This window comes from Ziziphus jujuba, chromosome 11 (genome assembly GCF_031755915.1).
Source record: "Ziziphus jujuba cultivar Dongzao chromosome 11, ASM3175591v1".
Classification (NCBI taxonomy): domain Eukaryota; kingdom Viridiplantae; phylum Streptophyta; class Magnoliopsida; order Rosales; family Rhamnaceae; genus Ziziphus; species Ziziphus jujuba.
In genome coordinates, this window is record NC_083389.1 from 13,466,748 (window position 1) to 13,490,473 (window position 23,726).

Sequence of the window (23,726 nt, forward strand, 5' to 3'; positions counted from 1 at the left end):
TAGTGATCTGATGTTCTTTATTAATTGTTTAATCAATCCTGTAGGAGTGCTCCTAATTTATGTGTAAGATAAAAAAAATTTCTTTATTTTCAGTGCCATCACTCTTGAGCATCTGTAATGGCTTAGAAACCAAGTTTACCATGAAAGAAATGTCAAGAACGTGGACCTCTCACCACTTTTGATAAAAAGTAGATCCAAAAAATTAATTGAAGCACAAAATCGAGAAGGAAGGATTAGATAAGGGCAAGAGGATTCTAGTGAGTAGAACAATCTCAGGTGAACATACCCATCAACCGGAATCATAAAACTAAATTTAGGTGCAAAGTGAAAAATCATAGAAGCTATTTGGTTGTGATAGCTCGTGATGATAGAGGAAACACATTGCATATTCATGCCTTCAAGCAAAAAATATCGATTCCTGAAGTAGCTAAGCTAGAAGCAATTGGGAAGGCCATGTAAGTAGCTTATATGCATAGTTGGTCAAAGGTGATTGTTGAGATGGATGCCCTTACAGTGATTAATGCTTTAAATAGGAAAGAAAGAGCCCTCTTTATTGGACCTTTGAAAGCCTTTTTTTAATAATAAATTTTGTTTAGTTCAAACTTTACAAGTTTAAATTTTGTTTAGATTCCTAAAAAAATTAATAGATTGGTTCACAGTGTGTATTAATTGGCAACAACAATCAATTATTTCAATAGATTTCTGTAACCAAATTGGTTACTGTCCTCGTATGTTGATTATATGATTCAGAAAAATATATGGAAGAAGCTTATTTGATCTATACTTAATTGTAATTGTAATGCCTTCCTTTTTAATTTTACTGAATTCTCGATTTCAAATAAAAAGAAAATAATAATAATAATAATAATAAAATAAAAAATGTTTAATGACATTTTCCAGTATGGTATTTAATACAAGGGGCTTTGTCATGAATTTTCAGTGAAACGTGGCGTAGAACTAGGATAATGTATGAAGATGACTGAAGCACACGATAACTCTCCCACTCCGCCCTCCCACCCCCACCGATATTGTCTTTTTTACCTCCTTGAAAAACTCGCTTTGCGTAAAAAGTTTTTTTGAAAAAATAAAAATAAAAATGATAAAAAAAAAAAAAGAGAAAAAGAAGAAATACAAAGTGGAGAGAGAAAGTGTGAAAGTAGAAAAAGAAGGTGTACGCAGCGTCACAGGCTAGCAAAAACCAAGCAAACAAAAGCTCCACCCAAACCCAAAGTTCTACTGCTGCTGACGAAGAACAAACAGACCCCCTACCCAGTTGCTGCTAGTTGGTAAGCAAACACAGAATGTGAATCTCTGCCATTGCCATTCCTTTCTTTTCTTCATTCCCATGATTTTCGCCCACTCATACTTTTTAAAATTTCAAAACCCAAGTTTCTGATCTCTTCCTCTCTCTCAACCTGGGTTTTTCAGTGAGCCATGAGAAATTCCCATTTCTTTCTCACTCTAATAGTACTTGCTGTCAGTTATACACTACGGTTTCAAGCTCATGCTGCTCCTGCAGGTAATTTTCACACGCCATTTTCTTCTCTCTATTTTTTTTTTCTCGAATGATTTGAATCTATTCGTGTTTTTAATTAATGGGTTTGTTTGTTTTCTTTAATTTTCTTTTGCTTGAAATACTTAGCCATGTATTAAGTTTATTAATCACTTTGAATTAGTTCTTTTACATACCCACATGATCTTTTCCTTTTAATTGTGGTTCATTTGTTCTGCTCATTCTGCTAATTTCGAAATAAGCTTCTTCACTAAATTTATTTCTGTGGATTTTTTTTTATTTTTTTTTTTTGGATGTGTTTATGTGATCTGTTTACCAAAGTGGACATGTTTCATTTTCTGATTATTATTTGATTTGAATTATATGGTGGTTGCTCAGGGCCTTTGATAAAACACATATCTTCTATTCTCAAATGGACCAGGTCGTCCTCCAAAACACCCCAATCAGGTTACTTGAAATCACTGTTATCAGTCAATTCGCTCGGAGATTTTTCATTCATTTTACATTTTTTTGGGGGTGTACTTTTTAATTTGTTGGTACCATTCGCTATGTTGTTTGTTTTACAGATGGAAATGTTCTTCAATTTGAGGATGGATACTTAGTTGAGACTGTGGTGGAGGGAAACGATATTGGAGTGGTTCCTTACAAAATTCGTGTTTCTGAGGATGGCGAATTATTTGCAGTTGATTCAGTTAATAGCAACATTGTCCGCATCACTCCACCGTTGTCCCAATGTATGCAAGTTTGTTTTCTAAACTTATTGATTTGTTTCCACTTCACAACTTATCTTAGCAATAGTATTGCCTTAATCGTTAATCTTCTACTTCCATTGCTGTAAACCGTTGATGGAAGATGAAAAAAATAATTCAAATTCTACTCAGCAGAAACATTTTCAGCTGTTTTGTTTAGTTTACTTGGTATGTAATAATTATCTTTAGTTTTTAGTAATAGGTTTGTTTGTTAGTTTAGCTTAAGTTCTTTGTGGTAAAGATTGATTTGTGTACTTTTGTTTTCTTATTTGTTTTTCTTTTCCTTTCAATTTTTATTATTGCAGATAGTAGGGCAAGATTGGTTGCTGGATCATTTCAAGGTTACACGGGACATGTAGATGGAAAGCCTAGTGATGCACGTTTCAATCATCCCAAAGGTGTGACCATGGATGATAAAGGGAACGTGTATGTTGCTGATACATTGAATCTCGCCATCAGAAAAATCGGAGAAACTGGTATATGCAATTTGTGTTAATTGGATGACTATAGTTAAAACCCTATAGATATGCGTATGACATCAAACTGAGTAGGACCTAACTCACCTGTTTTCTTCGCATAAATAATGAAGTAGCTGAACATGGTGTTAATCAGTTAACTATATACAGGAGTTGTTGTAAATATAATTGAAAAATATTTGGGCTGTTAAAGTTGCAGACCTGTATTATGGATTCTATTAAAGGGCAACAAATGCTAAGTAAAATATGTTGCAAATATGTATCTGTGCCAGGTGTCACAACCATTGCTGGTGGAAAATCAAATGTAGCTGGCTATAGGGATGGACCTAGCGAGGATGCCAAGTTCTCAAATGATTTTGATATAGTATATGTTCGACCTACTTGTTCTTTATTAGTTGTTGACAGAGGGAATGCTGCTCTACGGCAAATTGCTCTTAACCAGGAGGATTGTGATTATCAGAGCAATTCAATTTCTTCCACAGGCGAGTTTCTCAATTGATGAATTTTATTTATTTAAATTTTAATTTGTTCTAATCAATGGTGCAAAAAATTTGGTGTTTTATGGTTGCAGCAGTTACGGCTATAGATATAGCGTCTAATGCAATTTATCTAGTATGCAGTCACACTCTTCTTTGTGAACAACACTCTTCTTCAGTTATTCTGTTAGGAGTTAACAACTATAATCCAAGATAGGAAGAAACCAACTCCAGATGTAGTCTTGAGGAGGAAATACATGTCAAAGGAAACTGAAAGTAGTTTATTTTATGCAATTTTTTTCCTGGCATCTAAACCCTTAGAGAAATAATTGCTTTATTTATTCATTGATGATTAATGGTACTCATAATCTGCACTGTAGTTACCAGATATTAAGTATCCCTACCTAAATATAACTCTCGCATTTGGCAATAAATTTATAAAATAACTGTCTACTTGATAAGATTAAATGAACTACCTGGAACTACTCATGTTCTTCAATTCACCTGACCAACCATTGGAGAGGAAATAGCAATAGAAAGGGATATCATGGATAGCTGACTGGAGTGTAGGAGAAGATATTTTTGGTTGTCTTAACTCTTTCTACATTCTGGAATCTTTTTAACCCCTATTGTATTACTCTTGCTTAGAACATTATGCATATTCTCATTCTTAGCATAATTTGCATATCCCTAATGGTTGCGCTCCAAGGTCAGTTAGTTGTAGTGCTGGAAATGGCGAGGTCATGACATGGAGAAATCTAATTAGAAGATTGACATTCATAATATCAATCTTTGCTTTTGATGTGTGTACCTTGCTGCTGGTCTCGACTCCTTTTTTCTAGCACTATAAATAACCTACAAGTTCAATCAAATGCATTTCAAAGATGATCTGTTTGGTATATTGTTCTGTTCAGTCTTTAATGGTTTTATGTTCTCTGATAGTCTGATCTTATAAGATGTACATTGATGTGCTTTAAGAGTTTGTCTGCTTATACTGTACAACATATTTAGATGTTCCATGCAGATGTACAAAGAATTATTTTAGAAACCATAGGTCCATAGTCCCAATATTCTGCCATTTCCGTTATATAAATATATATATATATATATATATATGTTATATGTGGGATTGCACTATTGTATGATGACTGACATTTTGTGGAACTTTTGGCAGACATCCTTTTGGTTGTTGGTGCTGTCTTGGTAGGGTATGCTACATGCATCCTTCAGCAGGGATTTGGGCCCTCTTTCTTCTCAAGGATGGTATACACCTTTGATCCAGTAAAATATGAAAATAGAAATATCACTACCCATGTTCCTTTTATGACAGTCCGGCCAAAAAAATTCATTCACTTTACTCGAATCTTCCTGGCTGAAAAATGCTTTTTCACTGCAATAAGTCTATAACATGTCACTCTTTTTCTTATCTCCTTAAGTTTTCAAAAAATATACTGCTTGTAGCAGGTTGCATTAGGGATAGTATGTAATACATACTGAGTGGGGTTTCTACTACAATTCTTTGGTTTTCGTGTTCTTGAAAGTTTCTTTTACTGGTCTACATGCATACTTGGTTCTTGGTCTAATCCAAAGCATTACTTTTGTACCAGCAGCCGTTTGAGAGTGAAATAAAGGAGCAACCTAGGAAAGAGGAACCCACTTTCGTTGGGGAAAAGACAAAAGAGGAACCGGGATGGCCATCTTTTGGACAGCTCATTATTGATCTATCTAAGCTTGGTCTTGAAGCGTTGGTTGGCAGCTTTCTTTTCTTCATTCCATCTCGTTTCAGATCCACTGGTCCCAAGAAAGGCATTACACCATTGAAAGATTCTCTTACGATGCCCGAAGATGAAGCGGAACCTCCATTAAAGCAAACTCAGAGACAAAGTACTCCTGCTACCCTTTCTCAAACTCGGCAGGCCCATACTCCAAGTGCAAGTGAAAAATATTCGGAAATGAAGCCTCCAAAAATAAAGTCAAATAGTTTTAAGGATCTGTCTTTATCAAGCAAGCATCGGTCTTCGAAACGACAAGAATATGCAGAATTCTATGGATCTGGTGAAGTCCCTCCTAGTAGCAGGTCTAAGAGCATGAAAGAAAGAACAAGGCATCGCCAGCGAGAAAAGAGTGGAGAAGTAGTTTTTGGAGCAGTAGGGGCAGAACCGAAACCTGTTGAGATGAAGCCAGTGAATTATGACAATCCAAAGTTTGATCATTACAATATGAGGAATAGGTATGGACCGGATGATTCATATCGTTACTGATGAAACTGCATCCAGTAACTACAATTTGGCTCCCAGCCAAATGCAATGCGTTTTGCCCAATCTTGAGCTAATATGTATCCTATGTTTCTTCTTTGATCTAGTTTTTGCAGTTTGACTATTCCGTATCAAAGGATGTATGCTATAGGGAAAAAATTATAGAAGATGATTAGCTAAAGATTGTTTTACTTGAGCCAAAGAAAATGACTATTTTTGGTCTGTGAGCATCAACTACAAAAGATGTGACTGTTCAATGTCTAGGTTAAAGCAAATGCATTTGTTTTATTAAATTTACTTAGTCATCCATGCATTGTTCCTGCGGGAAAAGCGGTGGCAATCTCTGCATCTATCCTATGTGGGAGGTTATGACTTCAATTCATTCAATGATATCCAAAAATAAAGTAAAAAGGGAAAAAAACACATCATTCATGTACTTAGATTATAGATTATATTAGCAAGTCAATCATTAAAGCTATGTCACTTCGAAAATTTATTTAAGTAAACTATTTGGTCACCCTAGTAGTTAGAGTTGATGATATTAATTAAGCTAAATGATTCATTCTTAAAATTGTAAATTATGAGCTTTGAGAAATAAATCAAGATGGGAAAAGTAAATTGTTAGACAAAAAGCCTTTTAAGGCATGGTGTTGGCATGTCAAAATCTTCTTTACCACCATGAAATTGATGTTCTGGAAAAAAACGATGGATGGTTGAAATGTTCATGTTCAAGTTAGTTAATCCTGGTGCATGTGATAATCACGTGTATCTTGGTCATGATTAACGTATCTTTCTCAAACCCTGTCTTGAGGGTTGTATTTGTATAAAATTTCAATATTTATAAAATTGAGCTTAATTTACCTAAAGGGTTCATAGCAATAAAATAAATAAATAAACAAGAGGAAGCGTTGCTAAATATTTTTTTACTTGGCTGTTTTATGATTAGTTTTTGCAGATCTACTTGAATTAATCAAATTTTCTTAACAAAATACTTCATATAATCATAAACAGTCAATTTTTGGCCCTCTCATAAATGGACATTTGGATTCAATTTTAATATTGTAAAAAATAAATCATAGTACGCAAAATAAATAATAAAACCAGTTGAATTTGGTTAGCGTTGGAAGAAATTAGACTCACTTTTTTTCTTTTTTTTGGCGAATAGAAATTAGATTCACCTGAGAAGGTTGAAAGTAAGATAAAGCTTAAAAGACTTTCGTACAAAACGTGGAGCTTTAACTACTATAAAAGCTGATCCAATCCAAATTCCCAACCATACAACATTCCAAATAAATAAATATCAGACTTTATCATACAAATCCAGAAAAAAAAAAAAAAAAAAAAGAGCATTTTTTTCACTTTTTTTTGTTTTTTTTTCCTTTTTTATAAATATCAGAGTTTATCATAGCAATCCAAAAAAGCAAAATTTTTTTTGGTTAGTTAAATATTTTAAATATATATTTTTGATAGATCCAATTATTATATTTCTAGTATATATATATATATATATAGATTTAGAATTTGACATATCCAATTCAAGAGTGATCTTATAAACAGTATTGCTAATCCAGTATTGATAAAATAATGACTTTTCATACCATTTCAAATTAAATTATAATTAATAAAAATCAAAGTAAAAAAAAAAAAATAAAAAATATCCAAAAGAAACATTTAAGAAAAATAAGAAGCTACCCACAAACTACGCATGAACAACGAACATGACAGCCAACTACTGCTTCACCATCCACCTCTCTCTCTATTAAAAAAAATAATAATAATAATATAAAAAAATAGTATAATTGAGCAATCATTGAAATAAATCTTAACCCAAAAAAAAAAAAAAAAAAAAAAGGAAAAGAACCAAAATGCCTAATTTGGCCTAATTTTACCCCTTTTTTTTAATTTTTTCCTCTCACCGGAAAAACCGCAGGGACATTCACCGGAATTTTGTGTTGCCTGCTCCGAGAGTGTGCAAAGGTTTTATTTTATTATTATTATTTTTTTTTTTTTTTGACTTGGCGTCTCAGTGAAGCTTCCCTTCAACGTCTTAGGCCCGTCGTTTTGTTTCCTTTCCTTGTAAATTTTCTTTCTTTTTCAGTTTCTGTTTTTATCTCTCTCTCTCTCTCTATATATATATATATATATATTATATAATATATATAATTGCCAGTCCTAATTGCGTTTGGAGAGAGCAACAAAGTAATGGGTTGTGCTGGATCGTCACACGCCAAAGGAGACGGTGAGCTCACTCTTTGATTTTTTTTTTTTTTTTTTTTAATTTGTTCCGACGGTTCTCCTTCTGTTTGGTGGCTCAGAAAGCTCAGGAAACTTATGCAAGTGAGAAAATAAACCGAAACATTATGATATCTTTTTTCTTTTGCTTAGTAAAATTATAATCTCAGTTCTACCAAAGCCGAATTAGTGAATTCTTTGCATCTTCGGGATGTTTTTCTCATCATCCAAACAGAGTATTAGGTTTGTCTTTGTTCAATTTTGTTTTAATTATTAGCTTTCAAATTTGGTGACTAGCTTGCTTAAAATTTGAAAGGTGATTCGTAAGATTTTTTATTCATATATTACGAGAAAAAAACTTATTTATTATTTTTTTTGGAAATTTCTTCAAAAATCAATGCTCCAGATGAATGTGACAGTGAGTTAGTGACACTGTTTTGGATAACCTTAACCTGAGATATTATGAAATTTTGGTTATTGGCTGGATTTGGGCTTTTTAGAAATGTTTTTCAACTTTTCAATCTAAAAATTAAGAAGCCAGTCTCTGTATAAGTGCTGGTGGTGATATATTCTCGGATGTCTGATTTATGTTAATCTTAATACCAATTCCCATCCGGCTTGGTTTTGAACGACATACATTGCAAAAAGCGTTAGGTAGGTTGAACTTTTAGATTCCATATTCAAATCAATCTCTCTTTTATTTGTGTGCAGTGGAATACATGCAAGCATTCTTGAGATGCACATTTGTTTTGCAAACAAAAGCAGAAAGTTAAAAGAGCTATCTTTCATTTTTTGCCTGTTTGGTCTTGTTTGAATAATCCTGGGTTATTACTGAATGAAGATCGTGGTAGTTGATAATTGGTAGTTATATATAGTTTGGCAAACCGACGAAGAAACATAGAAAGAAGAATAATATAACGAAAAAGCAGTATCTTTGCTTTGTGTACTTGAGATTGACATCTTCAATAGTATATTCATATTTCTAAGTTTGTCAGATAAAAGAGTTAATTTTGAAAGTTTATACATCCAGTTTCAATATTTATTTGCTTAAACAATTGCTAAAATAACCTGAACTTCTAATAAAACAGGGGCTGTGAAAAGAATCCGGAAGCCAAAACCTTGGAAGCATCCTCAGCCAATAACAAAAAGTCAGCTATTGCAGATGCGTGATGAGTTCTGGGACACTGCTCCTCACTATGGTGGCAGTAAAGGTAGTACTTCCTCAGATTCTAAGATCCGTAATGTGTGGACAGTCTTTGTAGTTCATTGAAGATTAGCTTACATGTTAAATGTTATTGACCTAGTATGCTACTTATAATACAAGAGTGTTTTCATGTTTGTGAAGATCATATAACTAAACAAATCGAGTTGAAGAAATAGTCTTGAGTGTTGGTCAATTAGATAGCATGCCTAACCATTCAAAAGGATGAGTAGACATAGAAGGATGTTTCCCAAGACGAATAGCTGTCCACTATACTTTTAGTCTGCATATGCTGATCTGAAATGGTAATAGCCACAGGATAAAATATCTTATTTTCCAACCATAAAGACTAGATTTTATATGGACAGTGGCTTTGAGCTTGGATATCCTCATGCAAGGTTTCACTTTCCTGGTCAGGAAGGGAACTAGAGGGAAAGGTGGAGTAATTTTGGTTCAAGTTGAATAGGTGCATTGGAGAATGCTAAAAAACATGGGGTTGAGGTGCGGAGAAATTGGAGAATGGCCTATGGCTTTTGTAGTTTGCTACAGGAAGTTGACATTTTGAGGTCATGACACAGTAATAATCTACCATCTGTTTTAAGTCTTAATTTGTTACTACCATGAAAAGAGATAATCAGATTGCTTGGCATCTTGCAGGGTATAAAAGCTGATAGAAATTCTTAGGCTATGTGTTCAGTTCTTTATTGTGAAGCCCTAATTATAACAATATTTGTTGTCATGGACAATGTGATGCCATGAGAGGGAGCCTTCAGTCTCAACCACCCCAAATCAGTTTATCAAGTAATTTTTTATTCCAATGGTTAACTATGGAAGTCTGCGTTTCTATTTGGTTACAGGACATTGCCCGCTAAAATTATAGTGAATGCATTATGAATTAACTGCTCTAGCAGTAACCATACTTTTACAGCCAAACTTATTGAGCATTTCAGAAGTTTTAGCTGACATGAGAATGTGGTTCTAAAGGATAGAACCAAGTGTCACTAAATGGTTAATTTGAATCATAGGATTTATCACAAATTGAAATCGCATACCACATCTCATGCAATGATGGGCTAATATCTTTGCTGATATGGAGTGTTTTGACTTGAGTGAATTGATTAGGCAACAAGAACAGAGATTTTAAATGGAGTGTTAGTTGTTTTTTTTGGTTTTCATGTTGAGAACTGGCTTATGACTGGTTAGACATACCTAATTGTATGGATTATATTTGTTTAAAAGGGTTTATGCTTCTTATTACTAAAACGTAAATCAGAGGTTGGTCACACGCTTCCTTTCAGTCGTTGACCTGTATTTTCAATATGTAACCTATATTCGGATACGATTGTTGTTTGTGCTTGAAAAGATCTTCTTAACACTATGGTGAAGCTGCTTTTGCCTGTGGATGTTGAAATTTATAGTTCTTAGGGCTATAGTTGAGGAACAAGAACCCATTTTGCCTTAAGACAATTTACTTTTTAGTTTTTATGCTTACAGGCACACACAATTCATATATATGTACACATACTTACAAATGTGTGTGTGTGTGTGTCTACATATTTTCTACATGTTTATTATGTGTCTCTGTGTGCATTGATATCATATTATTGGACGTTGGTTTGTTTTCATGGATGTATATCTTAAATATGATTTCTGTTTTTGTCGACTCCAGAGATTTGGGATGCATTAAGAGCTGCAGCTGAAGCAGACCTAACCCTTGCACAAGCGATTGTGGAGGGTGCAGGGGTCATTGTTCAAAGTAGTGATTTGGCCGTTTGTTATGATGAAAGAGGTGCTTAATCCATTCTTCATTTTCTTTTGAGTAACTATTTGTTCCATAAAAACAGAAGCAGGTGCACAAAACCCCGCAGACAGGGGAATTTTCTAACGACTGCTTTAGTTTGGTAGTACTTAAGGGATTTTTAGCCGCCAAAAAAAAAAAATGTTCATTGTAATGAGAACTTTTTTCCTGTAGATCCTGTTTCCTTTATATTGAAATTCCTGCTAATATTTTCCTAACAAACTTTGTTGCAGGTGCGAAATATGAACTACCAAAGTATGTTTTAAGTGAGCCGACAAACTTGATTCGGGAGGGTTAGTACAGGAGAGGACGGAACAAAATTTGTGCACAAGATTGAATGTAAATCGTGTATATTATTCTCTCATTTTCCTTCATATGTTTAATAGAGTTGGTTGCTTTGAAACCTCTCTATTTGCATCCACTTTAACTTTCTTGCTTTAACTTGATTAATTTCTTTGGTGAATTGAACAAGAATGTAACAACTGTTTGGATCTATTACAAACTCTCTGCTTCATGCTCTCTCCCTCTCCTCATTGGGTGGTTTTACGAATTGTGCCTTTTGTTAAATTGAACGCGTTTTCTGAATGCCTTAAAAATGAGAATCTAAAACTGAAATTGTAAATTATTATTTTGGCATTATTAACTGTTATCAGAGCTGTTTAAAAAGATGACTTATCCACGTGAAGTGCAAATAACGTTTTTATTTTTTTTTTAGACATTCATTTGAAAAAGCATCAAATGAAAAGGCACTAGCATATATTAGCAATAATGATAGAAATAAAATTTCATTGTAATAGCTTCTGTTGAATGTCCAATCTCCATGGCAGGATTATTACCCCCCCAAAAACAAATAAAACAAAAAGAAAAAAAATAAATAAATAATGCACTATTGCAGGATAATACCCTGGCATGGCATCAAATGTAGCATAGAACACGAATAAATTTTCAAATTCTTCACGCCAGAGTACTGCATAAAAAAGATTCTTCATGCCGGAAGTTGATTGAGGACAAAAATCCAATAAAAGATACAATGCAGAATATCTTGATGGCCCACTACAAATTTAAATATTTGGGTGGAAAGCAACCGAATAGGAGAATTTATTTCATCCACATTTCTATTATAGACTTTCAGATTTTATTTTATTCTTTTTTAAGTTTTAATAATATGGTATAATTTTTATTTAGATAGTAAATTATAAGTTCCAACAGTCTTTAACCATCGTCAATATAAGGTTCAGTTTATGAATAAGAAAAAAGAAATTTAGGAATGGGGTTTTTTTGCAAAATTAGAAGTTTTATTACACTACATTGGTAGAAGAAAAATCAGAAAATGGACCTAATAAGAATCTCTGCATCAATGCTCACAAAGTTGGTAGAGAGCATCATTAGTATCAAAGCCACCGAATCCTTGTTCGCTTCGATAATTTCCTCAGATAAAATAGCCAAAAAGGGGTGGAAAATTAAAAAAAAAAAAAAAAAAATCTGTGCGCAAAGAAAAACAGCCTAACATCTGTTTTAAAATATCTCGAATAAGGTCTAAGAAAACAGTGTCATTATCAGTCTCTCTTGCTCCGAGCAACATCAGCAATGTATTGATTCAAACGCTGACCAAATATCTTTGTAGAGAAGGACTCCGTGACATGCCGCCGAGCTTCTATACCCATTCTCTCGGCCAATTTTGGGTCTTGAAAGAATTTAGCCATAGCAGAAGAGAACTCTCGTGGAGTAGGGTCACAAAGATATCCTGTTACACCATTCTTAATTGTTTCTACTGGGCCACCGCTGATGCATGCAACAACAGGTTTCTGAGCTGCCATTGCTTCCAGAGGAACAATGCCAAAGTGTTCATCCTGCATCGGTTAAATACTTGCATCAGATTGTTCTTACCATATTTTATCAATTTCAGGAGAAAACCATGATATGTCCGCACCTTTGGTGTGTAGAGAACACATAGGCATTGAGAGAGAATAGCATTTCTTTCAGATGTTGAACAAGAAGTGATGAAATTGACCCGTTCGGATATTCCTTCCCTCTCTGCTAAACTTTTGAGCTCCTCCAAATACTCAACATTCTCCCTTAGTCGTTTATCGAAACCACCTGGAACAATGGACATGCATGACGTTTCTAACTTATAAATCTAGAACCATGTACTTCTACAGATCATGTATCATTCAGAGGTCAAAAGACAATCTATCAGCGTTTAAGCTTCACTGTAATAATCTCCAAATACCAGTAAATCGCTAGCCTGAGACTCGTACAAATAAAATTTGCTAAAGTAATCCAAATTTAATATTTTGAAAATGTAGTTCTTGAAAGAAAAAAGCATTGATAGAACTAGAGGTGTTTTTTATTTGTTTTATGGAACCTTCGACAAAATTCATAGAAAAAGAATATACTTGTCCTCCAGTCAAGTTAAATCAGCATCATGTTCCAGGTACCACCTAAATACACGGTTCTAAAAAGCCCTCATTAAATTTCTTTGGACCTGGTGGCTTATACCCTAGAGTATCTTGAACATTTTACTTGGAAGCAATAATACTTTGTTAAAAGAAAATTAGCAGCCCAAAAAACCACGGTGTTTTACATAACAGTTAAACTCCATAATCTAACTAGTTTATTTGATTGCGTTTTAAAGAAGTTACCTGCAATAGTCAGTGAAGCTTCAGCCAGATTAAGACCCTGGAGAACATCTCCTTCAAGGGTATATAGCATAGAAAACGCTGAAATTGCCAAGTTTATATTCTTTTTCCTTTCAAAACGGTTGATAGACAAAAACTTCAACCTACAAAAGAGAGAAGAACAAAAATAAGTAAAAAACAAGACATATAATTACTCTCAGGGGGGAAATGAAATGGTTATGCATGAAAATTTAAAAACATGGCCAAGAAACAAAAAGGCACCAACAAATATACAGACATGTTCTTTACTTAGAAGAACTAGGTTCATCGAACTGATCCACATTGACTGCAGGGTAAAGAACAGCCGGTCGAATTCCTTGTGCATCTAGATGCTTGAATGTACTTGCAAAAGTAGAGGCTGTAAATTTGCTATTGACAAGAATCAAATCTGCCATTCCTGCAGTCCTAGGAATCAAATTAATAAGAAATGGAGTCTCTTTATACATAAAGCAAAAGAAGAGATCTGAAACAAGTAGGACAAAGGATAAGATATGGAACCAGACCAGTTGTCATTTCTTCAATGAAATCTATAGGTTTCCTGTATATCCTCCTCAGAAATGTTGTGTGTTGAGCTAGTAATAGATCAGGAAAATGACAATAGAACAAAACCTGGATACAAAAATGTTACTTACAAGCTACAAATGTTGCAAACACATTCTGATAAATGAATGTAAAAATAGGCATAAATACCTTTGCTGACTTTTTAAGTTTCACTAGTGGAATGACAACAGAAACTTGATCTGCTAGTATTACATCGAATGATGACCACATCACCAGCACACAGAGGGCAACATAAAGGCACCACAGATATGCACACAAAGCATGAAGACGGTAGAAAATATGTCGAGGTAGGAAAGCACCATATACAGTAACTGGAAAAGTACCTGCAGAAATAATCTCAAATAAAGTATCCCAGCATGAAACATCATTCATAAGAGTTGTGGAAGGTTACTAGTGGGATAACAGATAAAAGAAAAATGAGACAAAAGATTGCAGAAAAGGTTACAGAACTTAAGCAGGCAGGAAAATAAAATTATCTAAGCTCAACTCAATTTAAAGAATCTACCCTTCATTCCAATACCCACCTGGAAGAAAAGAAGAAAACAGGACTGGCCATCTTAGGTCTTCCCCAACTCAAGCATACTGAACCATATATTACATCTTTAACAACTCATATCCTCTCTTACTACTTATACTCAAGTTATTTGACCATCCCTTTCCCTTCTTATTTCATCAAGCCGAGTGAACTTATTTTTCTATGCAAATGCATCCTTAGGTCTTCATACACTTGAACAAGTATCCTTGTTTATGATTGCTTGTATATATAAATATACTGCTAAATGTGCCAATTTTCCATCTTAACATTGACAACCAAATTACATTCATTCAATGAAGATGCATTAGTTATACCTTGACTTGAAGCCATTTACAAATAATGAAGGAGAAAGCATCAAGCAGATAATAAGGCTACTTGTAAAGTGACGTTGGCTCAGTTGATAAATCACTCACATCTACAACTGAAAGGTCATGGGCTCAAGATACTGGAGTAAGGGGGAAAAAATTTTTAATGATCAACAAAGATAATAAGACTACTTTCCCCTAATTCCTTTTTCTTTTCAAAAATGACAAAAATAAGACTGTAAAATTAATAGATAAATCGGAATAAAGTTAGGAAACAAAAGGCAGCAAAACATACCAGATAGTCTCCTCAAAACATCGCTTTTTGTCATGATGTGAGGTAAAAATATGAACTTTATGCCCATGGGATGCAAGTTCAACAGCCGCATCAACAATTAATCTCTCAGCTCCACCTAAGCATTACAAGGAAATCATAGCAGAATAATCAAATATGTAACCACAACGAAATCTTGTGCAGAAAGAAATTTTTCCATACACTATTACCAAAAAAAAGAAGAAGAAATTCTTCATACATGAAGAAGGTATGGAGGTATAAATTTTTTAATTATCAGAACTAACAGAAAATAACATGGGGCCAAAAATATTTATATAGTACAATTTAGTAGCCCATAGCCACAACCCACTTAACAAAATCACAAGATATTTCAATCTATGCCAAAATGGCATTTCCACAATGCAAACCTAACCTGTAAGAGAATGCGAAAAACAGTTCAGCTACCATCTCCTCGAATACAAGTACCAACTTCCATTACTTCAACATTTGAAACTCTTAATCCTATATTACAAACGTCAAAAATTTAAAATTTAAAATTTAAACTTCAAATTTCCATACAACCCAAAAAAATTACAAAACAAGGTTGACATTTGAAACCCTTCAATTCATTTTTCTCTTAACATACATTTTCTTATTGCCCAAAAGAAAGAAAAGCTTAAGCATAAAGGAGTACATGATTTCAGTATCGAAATTGTTAAGGGATTCAAAGAGCCGCAAAACGAACTCAAAAGGTCCAAGATTTTTCAACTTATTCACTACTATGAAAAATAACCACAAATTGAAAATAATAATAAAATCAAACAAATGGGAAACAAAGTATATACGAAAGCAATAAACTAATAAGGAGGAATATATTACCTATACCAAGATCGGGATGAATTATAGCGATATTCAACTTTGAGCTCTCTTTCTTAGCCATTTTGTTTGAGTTTCTTAATTTCTTTCTAATGTTCTTTCTTCTATCCTCTGCTCTGCAACTCTTTCCCAAAAGCAATTAACAGAGAGACGAAACACCTACTCGTATCGGGCTTTCACCCGAAATTGTTAGACGAAAACAAACAACATACCGCCATTTTTATTTTTTATTTTTAGTTGTCAATTTTCACCTTTATTTATTGCTATTATTATTAGTTTTTTTGTCACAATTGTCCTATTTATTCAGAGATCAGTGATAAATTAACTTTTTTAATACATAACTTGATTAATATGTGATAATTAAATTAATTATGTCTAAATTAATAAAATAATATATGTATATATATATATATATATTGGAAAGTAATATTTATCAGCTAACAAAATTCATATCAATTAAAAAAATTATTTTTAAAATTTAATATAAAAATTAATAAAATTAAATATTTTCAATTAAAATTTTATTTTATAAATTGATTTTTTTATAAATATTTTATAAATTGATATTGATAAATAGTAAAACAATATTTATTTAAAGATACATAACTTTTTTTAATTTTTCCAAAAACAGTACAGTTACTTTTTAAAAAATTCAGAAACTTCGCGAGAAAATGAGGCTACAGTCTCAAAGTATCTCATAATTTAATATTAATATTTTTATTAATTTCAACTTTAAAATATGTACAAATACTTATCATTATTTTGGAAAATATCATTTCCTAACACTGATCATCTGATTTTTTCAATTGATAAAATAAATTGGAAACCAAAATATTTTATGCACCGATAAGAATGACCTGAGTAATGGTGGCGCCATATTATTTAGGCGTTTTTCAGGAAGAAGGAGAAGAAGAAAAAACCAAAAAAAAAAAAAAAAAGGTTGGGGGAGTAGGTTCATTCTCTGATTTTTAAATTCAAACGAATTTTCTAATCATAGACTATCATCCTAGTATCCTACAAAGAAATCTAACTGTTGTTAAAAAAAAAAAAAAAAGAAAGAAAGAAAAGACTTGTAAATTTCACACTTCCTGATAATTGAGTATAAGATGTTAAACTAGCTCTAACATTCTACCAGGCAAAAATGGCCAAAATATTCCTATATTATGTAGGAATGTCAATGTGGTGAGGCGGGGACGGTTTTGAAAATACCATTTCCATCCCCGCAGGAAATTTGCGATTCCATCCCTACGGTTTTTTTCGTTTCTTTAGATACAGGACGGGGACGGGGATTTTGCGAGGCGAAAATGGAACGAGACGGTTTTCTCCGTTTTTAATTGATATATATATATATATATATATATATATATATTATTTCCAAACAAATTAATTATTATGGTCTTCCATGAATGATTTTGGAAAATCTAAAGAGTCAATCTTGTTTTCCATAATGCAATGAGTCTTTGCAAGACCATGTTTAATTATTAACACAATTTCATGATGCTGACCCAAAAAAAAAAAAAGTGCACATACTTCGGCAATATATATTTTTTTTTCGTTGAATGATGACAAGTGTGTAAGGAAATTAAAATAAATAATTATATATTCTAAGCAATTTTGCCGCAGTGGCCAAATGCATATATATATATATATATATATAAATAGTTTTGTCATGGAGACAAAGATTTCATAGCATTAAAAGAGATTAAACAAGTATACTTCAATGAATGAATCGGATGCAAAATATAAAATTAAAATATTGAAATATTTTGTAAGGATAAAAATAAATAGAAGAAATGTAATAAAGAAGAAATACTATGATCCAATCACTAAAGAAGAAATGTTTTAAAATTATTATTTTGGAAAAAGAAGAAAAAATTGGATTAGAATCATTTGTTATAGGGGCAAAATAAAAAATGAAAAATAAAAAGTAAGAAAATGAAATAATTAGAAGAAAGGAAAAATAGAAAATAGAAAGTAATAAAATAGAATTTTAGAAAATCAACAGCTTTCCATCTTGCTAACTCGAGCTGGTCCCCCTTCCTAAATGTCAACCGCCCAGACCCCCAATCCCAATCCGGAAACCCCAAACGCTTCCCCACAAACGGAAAAGTAAAGAACAAAATGTATGATTTAGAGCAATGGCAGAAAAAGCTCTTACAAGAATAGAAAAACAAGAAAGAAAGAGAGATCCAGTAGCACAAGGAGCTCAACTGTGTTGTTGCAGCAGGTGGCGGTGAAAGCTTAAGCAGCAACTGTAAGCGGCGGCAGTGTGTGTCGGGGCAAGAAGAAAATGAAATGAGGGGTTACAGGGATAGGATTGTTTTGTTAGTAAAAAAATTGGGAATGATAAAAAAATAAAAAATAAAAAATAAAAAAATTAAATTAAATAAATATATATATATACCAGACTGGGTTCGGGCCGAAGTATTTATTCTCCAGGCCCAGCCCGGTTCCGAATCGATTTTTCATCTCAAGCCCCAACTCTGCCCTGTCATCCCGATTTTTGGGGAAAAACCGTCCCGTTAGGGGCAGTGCACTGCAGTTTTCGGGATGTGCGGGATAAATTGCCATCCCTAATATTATGTGGAACATTTTCGATTCTGAAAGCTATAAATAATAGCATGTACATTGAACGAAAATTGAATCAGTAACACTAAGGATCAACTGGGAAAAAGAACCAAGCCGCGGCTAGATTGAAATTGCACAAAAACCTATATCAACAGCTCAAAACGGGGCTTATAAGGCTCTCTAGCAGCCATACAAGGCTTTACATGAACACCACGACTTGAAAAACAATCCAACGGAACAATTTTCTTTCCGGCTTTAGATTCTCAAACCCTCTTGAAGAAAGAAAGAAGGTTGCCTTGCTTAGAATCCTTGTTTCCCGCTTTCTTGTTTCCTGTTTTGCCTGTTGCATTGGATGGAGCAGTGTTGCCAACTGCCGATGCCTTCTTAGCTGCAGGAGGCCTGGATCATAAATGCCACATCTTGAGCTTAGTATGCACGCATTAGGTAAAAATTTCAGCAAGGAAAAAGCATTGCCACGAAGAAGTGACTACCAATTTGAGCATATGGGTAATAAACTAAAGGACATGGAATTCAGACCACATAAATGCCCCAGTCACTCAAATAATGATACAATGACAAAAAATAACATCAAAACTAAGGTAACAAATGGAATATTTGTATGTGTTATTTCTGTCTCAAGGATCTTTTCCTAATTTCATTTGATGGAAAAGGCCAAAATCATTATAATTCCAATTCTAAGCTGTCTAAGCCCTGTGCTGATTTAATTGAACCAACATAGCAGCTACCCTCCCCTAAAATTTTTATTCTGGTAGTTTCTTCATATGAAAAAGTGTAAATTGCTAGAAAAGAAATGGGCGGATTTCTTGTAGTATGAGCGTCAGAGATCGAGTAACCATTACATCAATTTTGTTATTTTTAAAATAAAAAACAAAAGAGCATACTGTGAGTCTCTGCAAACACCATTTTAAACCAACATGTAAATTCAGCAGTACAAGTCTTCATTCAAGAGCAAACATTTCAGGCAAAATAGAAATGACAAAAAGAAGAATTGAATTCACCTGTTAACAGCAGCACTGGTGACTAAATTATTATCAACTTTTGTTGTATCACATTCAGCTTTCTTGGGTGGTGCTGTCTCTTGACCCTCACAAACCACCTCTGTGACTGTTAAAATAGTAAAAAAAAAAAAAAAAAAAAAAAAAAAAAAAAATAGTTAAGAAAAAACTGGAGGAGAAAAACTAAGAGATGTATAGTTGATGTATTTGCTAGTAGAAATGGATTTAACACAGCACACACTTCTGAAATTAATAAAAAATGAAAAAATAAAAAAAATAAAAAAATAAAAAAATAAAAAGAAAAAAGAAAAAAGTAGGTTAGAATTACAGATTCTTTAGGTACAAACTTGAAGTACTTGATAGTAGCATTAAACAAGTGATAATAACTTAACAACTATAGTAGCAACAACTAGACATGTTTAAAACAGCAAAACAACAACAATAAACTATAATGATGGACGCACTAAATATTTATTTTTACCACTTTTATTATTGGATTTTTTTAAAAAAAAGATGCTATTACAACTCTACACTTTAAATATTGAACAATTAAAACAAAATTAGCCAGCCAAAGTCAAGAAAAAGAACTGCTTATGCAGTACCGAGACAGATGGCTAGGGACTCACTAAGGAAATATCACTTACAAACAATTAATATCAAAAGCCAACCAATTAAATTTGGTTGTATGGGGGCATCTTTTAATAGTAGAACAGGAAAACCAAAAATTACCATGCCAAAACAAACAGCATAAACAAAATTCCTAGGAAAATAAGAAATATAAAGCATTATTTACCTTCTCTGCCACGCTCATCAATGCGTGTCTTTAGAATCTTTTTCCTTTTAGGTGAATCTGGAGCAGCCTTGATTTGTTTATCCTCTTTGTTTAACTGCTTGTTTTTCTTCTCTGTAGGAAAAATGGCCATAGCCCCATCATTCCTAAGAACTGAAGAATCTTCTTTCAATAATTGTTCAGATCCAATTGATATCTCTTCCTTAGTTTTCGGTTTATCTTCTACCTGCTTGTCAAAGTTCGAATTGGATTTCTCTGGAACCGGAATGTTGATACTTTCTTTCAGAGCCCGACCTGATTTCCCTTCTACAGTTTCTGGTGATGCTAAATTGACTGCATCTTCATATTCATCATCATCTGAGAAGTCAAAGACCACCCTCCTTTTCCTAGTGCCTTCACCATTGGAAGCTCTCTTAACATTGATATCATGCACATCATCGTCACTGCTGAAACCTTCTACCACTTCTTGAGCACAAATTTGAGCGTCTGAACTAGCTCCTACAGGTTACAAGTAACAAAACCAAAGAAAAAAGATCAGCAAAGATCCATAAAAAACAATTTTTGTGAAGAGAAACAACCTCTTCTACTTCTGATATGCATCTCAGAGAAAAGTCAAATTCTTAAGCAACTCAGTATCATGGTCAAGCAAAAAATAGTAAAATTAGCTTTATGATGGAAAATGGAACCAACCAGCAGGATTTGGAATTAAGTTACTATTTTCTGCTGGACAACTGGGCTTTGACTTCGCGGATGCACGACTCCAAAAAGTCGCCAATGAACCTCCAGTGCTAGAAGAACCTTTACCATTCTGGACTTTCTTTTCTTCTGCTGGCAAGGAAGTATTTTTTTTGTCTCCAGGAGGTTTGCTAGCCTGAGCATGCACTTCTGAGCCATTACTTTCACTTTTGACGTCTTTTGCCACACTAGGAGACAGCAAATCAGCTTTTGAACTAGACTGCTGCCCCTTGTTTTGCAGAGATTGAGGAACAGTGATACTCTGATGAGCCAAATTACTTTTGAGACCAAGGTTTACTTCACTTTTAAGGTGTGAAGATGAAATATCCAATGGTGTTCCCTCCACATTGCGCTTGACAAAGGAATTGGAAATCCCACAAAATCTGAGAACCGTGGTTTTCTTAAAATTATCAATACAACTTACTGACTTGTAAATATCCAGAAAAGCGCATGTCATATTGTTTATGTAGAGGTTTTAAAACATGAGACAATATACCTGTTATCTCTCAAGCAATTGTCAACTGTTGAAGGCTGCTTAAAGAGCTCCTCCGCTTGTAGAAACTCAGCATTCCAAAGAACAGCAGGATCCTTTGGAATGCAAGCTTGCACGCTATAAACCTGAACTGAACAACTCTCATTGAACTCCTGTTTAGCTTCTGCACAAAAGTCAAGAAAAAACATTTTAACATTACATTCTTTATCCTAATATTTAAAAATAATCCATAGACATGACTTTCAGAATAAAGGAACAAAAGGACCGAAAAAAAATAAAATAATAAAGTAATGACTTTCAGAATAGCACAGTTTATTCTAAAAAAGAAAACAATCACACCTCATAATTTGGATGCAACAAATGTAAAAGATGCTTTTGAGCTATACAACAAAAATAGCAGTGGAGTAGAAGAAGAAAAAACAATAAACTGATAAGCAATCTCCTAACTTAAATCATGACAGAGATACATTAAGAAACAGCTTGCAGGGGAAAAGAAAGCAAAAATGAAAAAGAACAATGCGCCTTCATCAAAATTATGACAAAAAAATAAAAATAAAAATTTTTTTTTAAAAAAATACCTGGAAGTTTAGACCCAGATACAAGCTTTCGATGATAAATTGGAGGGTTACTCTTCAACCAACCAGACAATAAGTAAACCACTTCAAACCCATTTTCATGTTTTTCAACGAACTCTTTTAGCAACCTATAAACAAACAACTTTCAACTAGGACCCAAAAGAATATATACATATATTATGCAAATCTGCAGGCTTTAAAGAGATCTACCTCATTGCAGTACTTGATGACACCAAGTAATTGCGACTCAGCCATTTGTAGGAAACCTGAACAAGTAGACAATGTTAATTAAGCATATTCAGGTGCCAAAATTAACAATAATAATTAGAAAACAAAAAACAAAAAAGAACTCTCAGCTAGCTGCTAATTCAAAAGGGTAATGCAGTATAGGCTATAGAACCACTCAAAGAACCATATAAAATAAGATTTTAAGATTAATAAACACTCAGACGACTATGACGAACCGTAATACAGCAATACAAATACTAAAAGACAGAAAATCAAGCAAAATCGAGAGCGTGAAATTGAGATTGACTGGGTAAGACCAATATTTGTGTAAAATTCATAAAAATAAATAAACAAATTATGAAAGAAGGAGGCGGTACCACTTGAAGTTGATCAGAGACGAGGGATTGGATATCTTGGAGTATACCTAGGGTTTCGATTTGTGCCATTTCTTTTTCTTTTTTCTTTTTTTTTTTTTTTTAACACGAAAAACAGAAAACAGAATTTACCAATAAATATGATAAATAATAATAATAAACAAAATGGATGAGTTTCCCTCCCAATTCGCCGTTCCTTTTCCCGCCAATTGCTTTCTTGGGGGTTTCACTTTTTCTTTTTTTCTTTTTTTAAATTTTTTTTTTTTCGTGGATTTCTTTTACCTTTGCATTACCAATTTTTGGAATACTGGGTTTTCATTTCGCACATGCGGAAAATTGTTCTGGTGGTGTGAATAAAATAAGATCGGTTGAAACAGTCAATTTCCTCCTTACAAACATGGTTTATTTGGTAAACAATAAACATACTTAAAAACAAAATTATTATTTTTGTAAAAATTACTAAAACAGATTTTTGATTTTTGATTTTTTTTTTTTTTTTTTTGTGCCTTGATAAGTTTGATAATAATATAAAAAGTAATCCTTCATCTAATCCAATTATGTTATTTCCAGTAGTCACTTTTTATATATATTTTTTGTTAAAATACATTTTACTATAATTTTTTAACCACTAATTATCTCTCAACTACAAAAATGTAATTTGGACTTCGGATGAATATATAAATATTTGGATACCATTCGACACTGGAGCAAAATTGCATTTTGAATCTTCCATTTGGTTTTTTATATATTCGTTTACGCTTTTTTTTTTTTTTTAACACTTTTAACATATTTTTTGTTAACACTTTTAACATATTTGAACAAATATTTAAAATGAAGTTATATATTTATTTATTTATTTTAATAAAATAATTTAATTTTATCCATTAAATTGATAATCAATAATTAAGATTTAAAATCAATGCTTAACAAGCAAAAAAAACCAAAAGATGCTTATTCATTGAGGGTTGGTCAAAGCCTATAAAATGCATAAAAATTATTTAATAGAATCTCAAACTTAAAT

The 23,726-nt window shown here is 33.0% G+C and overlaps 4 protein-coding genes across 7 annotated transcripts; 2 read left to right on the plus strand and 2 right to left on the minus strand.

Annotated features, from left to right (window-relative positions):
* The first annotated feature begins 1,126 nt into the window (after positions 1-1,126).
* Positions 1,127-5,766, plus strand: LOC107432497 (uncharacterized). 2 transcript variants are annotated; one of them, XM_048465896.2, is made up of 8 exons: positions 1,127-1,286; positions 1,429-1,519; positions 1,892-1,960; positions 2,080-2,247; positions 2,568-2,738; positions 3,011-3,220; positions 4,389-4,477; positions 4,822-5,766. In XM_048465896.2, the coding sequence occupies exons 2-8, from the start codon at positions 1,435-1,437 to the stop codon at positions 5,473-5,475; spliced, it is 1,446 nt and encodes a 481-aa protein (XP_048321853.2). In that variant the 5' UTR covers positions 1,127-1,286; positions 1,429-1,434; the 3' UTR covers positions 5,476-5,766. The 2 variants fall into 2 exon arrangements, with proteins under 2 accessions (XP_048321853.2, XP_048321854.2); XM_048465897.2 differs by having other exon boundaries at positions 1,136-1,519; positions 4,825-5,766.
* Positions 5,767-7,201: 1,435 nt separating this feature from the next.
* Positions 7,202-11,219, plus strand: LOC125419444 (uncharacterized). 2 transcript variants are annotated; one of them, XM_048465440.2, is made up of 5 exons: positions 7,202-7,545; positions 7,640-7,708; positions 8,790-8,912; positions 10,572-10,691; positions 10,934-11,219. In XM_048465440.2, the coding sequence occupies exons 2-5, from the start codon at positions 7,672-7,674 to the stop codon at positions 10,996-10,998; spliced, it is 345 nt and encodes a 114-aa protein (XP_048321397.1). In that variant the 5' UTR covers positions 7,202-7,545; positions 7,640-7,671; the 3' UTR covers positions 10,999-11,219. The 2 variants fall into 2 exon arrangements, with proteins under 2 accessions (XP_048321397.1, XP_048321398.1); XM_048465441.2 differs by having other exon boundaries at positions 7,202-7,446.
* Positions 11,220-11,960: 741 nt separating this feature from the next.
* On the minus strand, positions 11,961-16,168 carry LOC107403902 (uncharacterized). 2 transcript variants are annotated; one of them, XM_048465437.2, is made up of 9 exons: positions 15,930-16,168; positions 15,484-15,572; positions 15,075-15,189; positions 14,069-14,262; positions 13,882-13,987; positions 13,628-13,775; positions 13,343-13,482; positions 12,631-12,797; positions 11,961-12,550 (listed from the first exon to the last, which is right to left on the minus strand). In XM_048465437.2, exons 3-9 carry the CDS (start codon positions 15,163-15,165, stop codon positions 12,257-12,259), a joined length of 1,140 nt encoding a protein of 379 aa, XP_048321394.2. In that variant the 5' UTR covers positions 15,166-15,189; positions 15,484-15,572; positions 15,930-16,168; the 3' UTR covers positions 11,961-12,256. The 2 variants fall into 2 exon arrangements, with proteins under 2 accessions (XP_048321394.2, XP_060668718.1); XM_060812735.1 differs by lacking the exon at positions 15,484-15,572.
* Positions 16,169-18,517: 2,349 nt separating this feature from the next.
* On the minus strand, positions 18,518-22,993 carry LOC107403900 (uncharacterized). The gene is made up of 8 exons (XM_016010815.4): positions 22,709-22,993; positions 22,314-22,369; positions 22,107-22,231; positions 21,532-21,691; positions 20,991-21,418; positions 20,304-20,798; positions 19,514-19,619; positions 18,518-18,893 (listed from the first exon to the last, which is right to left on the minus strand). The coding sequence occupies exons 1-8, from the start codon at positions 22,775-22,777 to the stop codon at positions 18,758-18,760; spliced, it is 1,575 nt and encodes a 524-aa protein (XP_015866301.2). The 5' UTR covers positions 22,778-22,993; the 3' UTR covers positions 18,518-18,757.
* Between the last annotated feature and the right edge of the window lie 733 nt (positions 22,994-23,726).

Coding starts and splice junctions, on each gene's coding strand:
- LOC107432497 (XM_048465896.2), top strand. CDS start 1,435: ATGAGAAATTCCCATTTCTTTCTCACTCTAATAGTACTTGCTGTCAGT. Junction 1,961..2,079: donor CTCCAAAACACCCCAATCAG/GTTACTTGAAAT, acceptor TTTGTTTTACAG/ATGGAAATGTTCTTCAATTT. Junction 3,221..4,388: donor CAATTCAATTTCTTCCACAG/GCGAGTTTCTCA, acceptor AACTTTTGGCAG/ACATCCTTTTGGTTGTTGGT.
- LOC125419444 (XM_048465440.2), top strand. CDS start 7,672: ATGGGTTGTGCTGGATCGTCACACGCCAAAGGAGACG. Junction 7,709..8,789: donor GTCACACGCCAAAGGAGACG/GTGAGCTCACTC, acceptor CTAATAAAACAG/GGGCTGTGAAAAGAATCCGG. Junction 10,692..10,933: donor CGTTTGTTATGATGAAAGAG/GTGCTTAATCCA, acceptor ACTTTGTTGCAG/GTGCGAAATATGAACTACCA.
- LOC107403902 (XM_060812735.1), bottom strand. CDS start 15,165: ATGCGGCTGTTGAACTTGCATCCCATGGGCATAAAGTTCATATTTTTA. Junction 13,483..13,627: donor GATGAACCTAGTTCTTCTAA/GTAAAGAACATG, acceptor TCTCTTTTGTAG/GTTGAAGTTTTTGTCTATCA. Junction 12,551..12,630: donor GTGTTCTCTACACACCAAAG/GTGCGGACATAT, acceptor TAACCGATGCAG/GATGAACACTTTGGCATTGT.
- LOC107403900 (XM_016010815.4), bottom strand. CDS start 22,777: ATGGCACAAATCGAAACCCTAGGTATACTCCAAGATATCCAATCCCTC. Junction 22,232..22,313: donor TCATCAAGTACTGCAATGAG/GTAGATCTCTTT, acceptor GTTTGTTTATAG/GTTGCTAAAAGAGTTCGTTG. Junction 18,894..19,513: donor ACCAGTGCTGCTGTTAACAG/GTGAATTCAATT, acceptor TTTATGATCCAG/GCCTCCTGCAGCTAAGAAGG.